This window comes from Acanthamoeba castellanii (genome assembly GCF_000313135.1).
Source record: "Acanthamoeba castellanii str. Neff unplaced genomic scaffold scf7180000084436, whole genome shotgun sequence".
NCBI classification, from domain to species: Eukaryota; Discosea; order Longamoebia; family Acanthamoebidae; genus Acanthamoeba; species Acanthamoeba castellanii.
The window spans coordinates 3,901-4,626 of record NW_004457398.1 but is presented as its reverse complement, the minus strand read 5'-3'; the positions used below and the strand labels follow the sequence as shown (position 1 = coordinate 4,626).

General features: G+C 49.9%; 1 protein-coding gene across 1 annotated transcript in view; it reads left to right on the top strand.

Moving 5' to 3' along the window:
- Window positions 1-726, top strand: part of ACA1_023390 (ALG3 protein) — a gene marked incomplete at both ends in the record, with an annotated part of 4,414 nt that overhangs the window by 1,749 nt on the left and 1,939 nt on the right. The window contains 3 exons of the mRNA XM_004337892.1: window positions 147-311; window positions 463-570; window positions 651-721. Of these exons, the coding sequence (XP_004337940.1) occupies window positions 147-311; window positions 463-570; window positions 651-721 (344 nt within the window). The remainder of the gene's footprint in view (window positions 1-146; window positions 312-462; window positions 571-650; window positions 722-726) is intronic.

The following is a 726-nucleotide window of genomic DNA, read 5'->3' as shown; positions in this document are numbered from 1 at the left end:
GCCGATCGCAGATGTCTGTGACGTCACCTCAATTAAATAATCTGAATTAGATTCGGCCGAAATGATAAAAACGACAAATAAATATAAAATAATAATAAATAATAATAATAATATATTAAAAAATAATAATAAATTATTGAAAAAAGACAAAATGGGCGAGGCGGCCATCAAAGGGCAGAGGTGGTGGGCGACACCGCTGGTGGCTGCGGCGGCCGTGGTGGGCAACAACCGAGCCTGGTTCGTCCAATTCGCAGGCCTGCTGCTCCTTGCCGAAGCTGTGCTCAATGCCCTCATCATCCGATTCGTACCATGTACTGTACCTCCTTCTTCATTTTTCCACTGATTCTCTCACAATGATCCAAGGTGGCGCTGGTGTGCTATGGCGATTATCACACCCATCTATACCATTAACGTATTTATATTAATTCGAAAAATATTAAATAATAAAATCTCGGCCTGCAGACACCGAGATCGACTGGGTGGCCTACATGGAGGAGGTGGGCGGCGTGCTCGACGGCGAGCGCGACTACTCCCAGCTCAAGGGCTGCACCGGCCCGCTCGTCTACCCCGGTGCGCCCTCTCCATCTTTTTTCTTCTCCATCTCTCGCTACATGCTCACCTCAACCGTGTGTCGTGTGTGCGGCGCGTAGGCGGGTTCGTGTGGATCTACAGCGCGTTGCATTACCTGGACGGGCGGCGGCACCGACATCAGGCTCGCGCAGTACA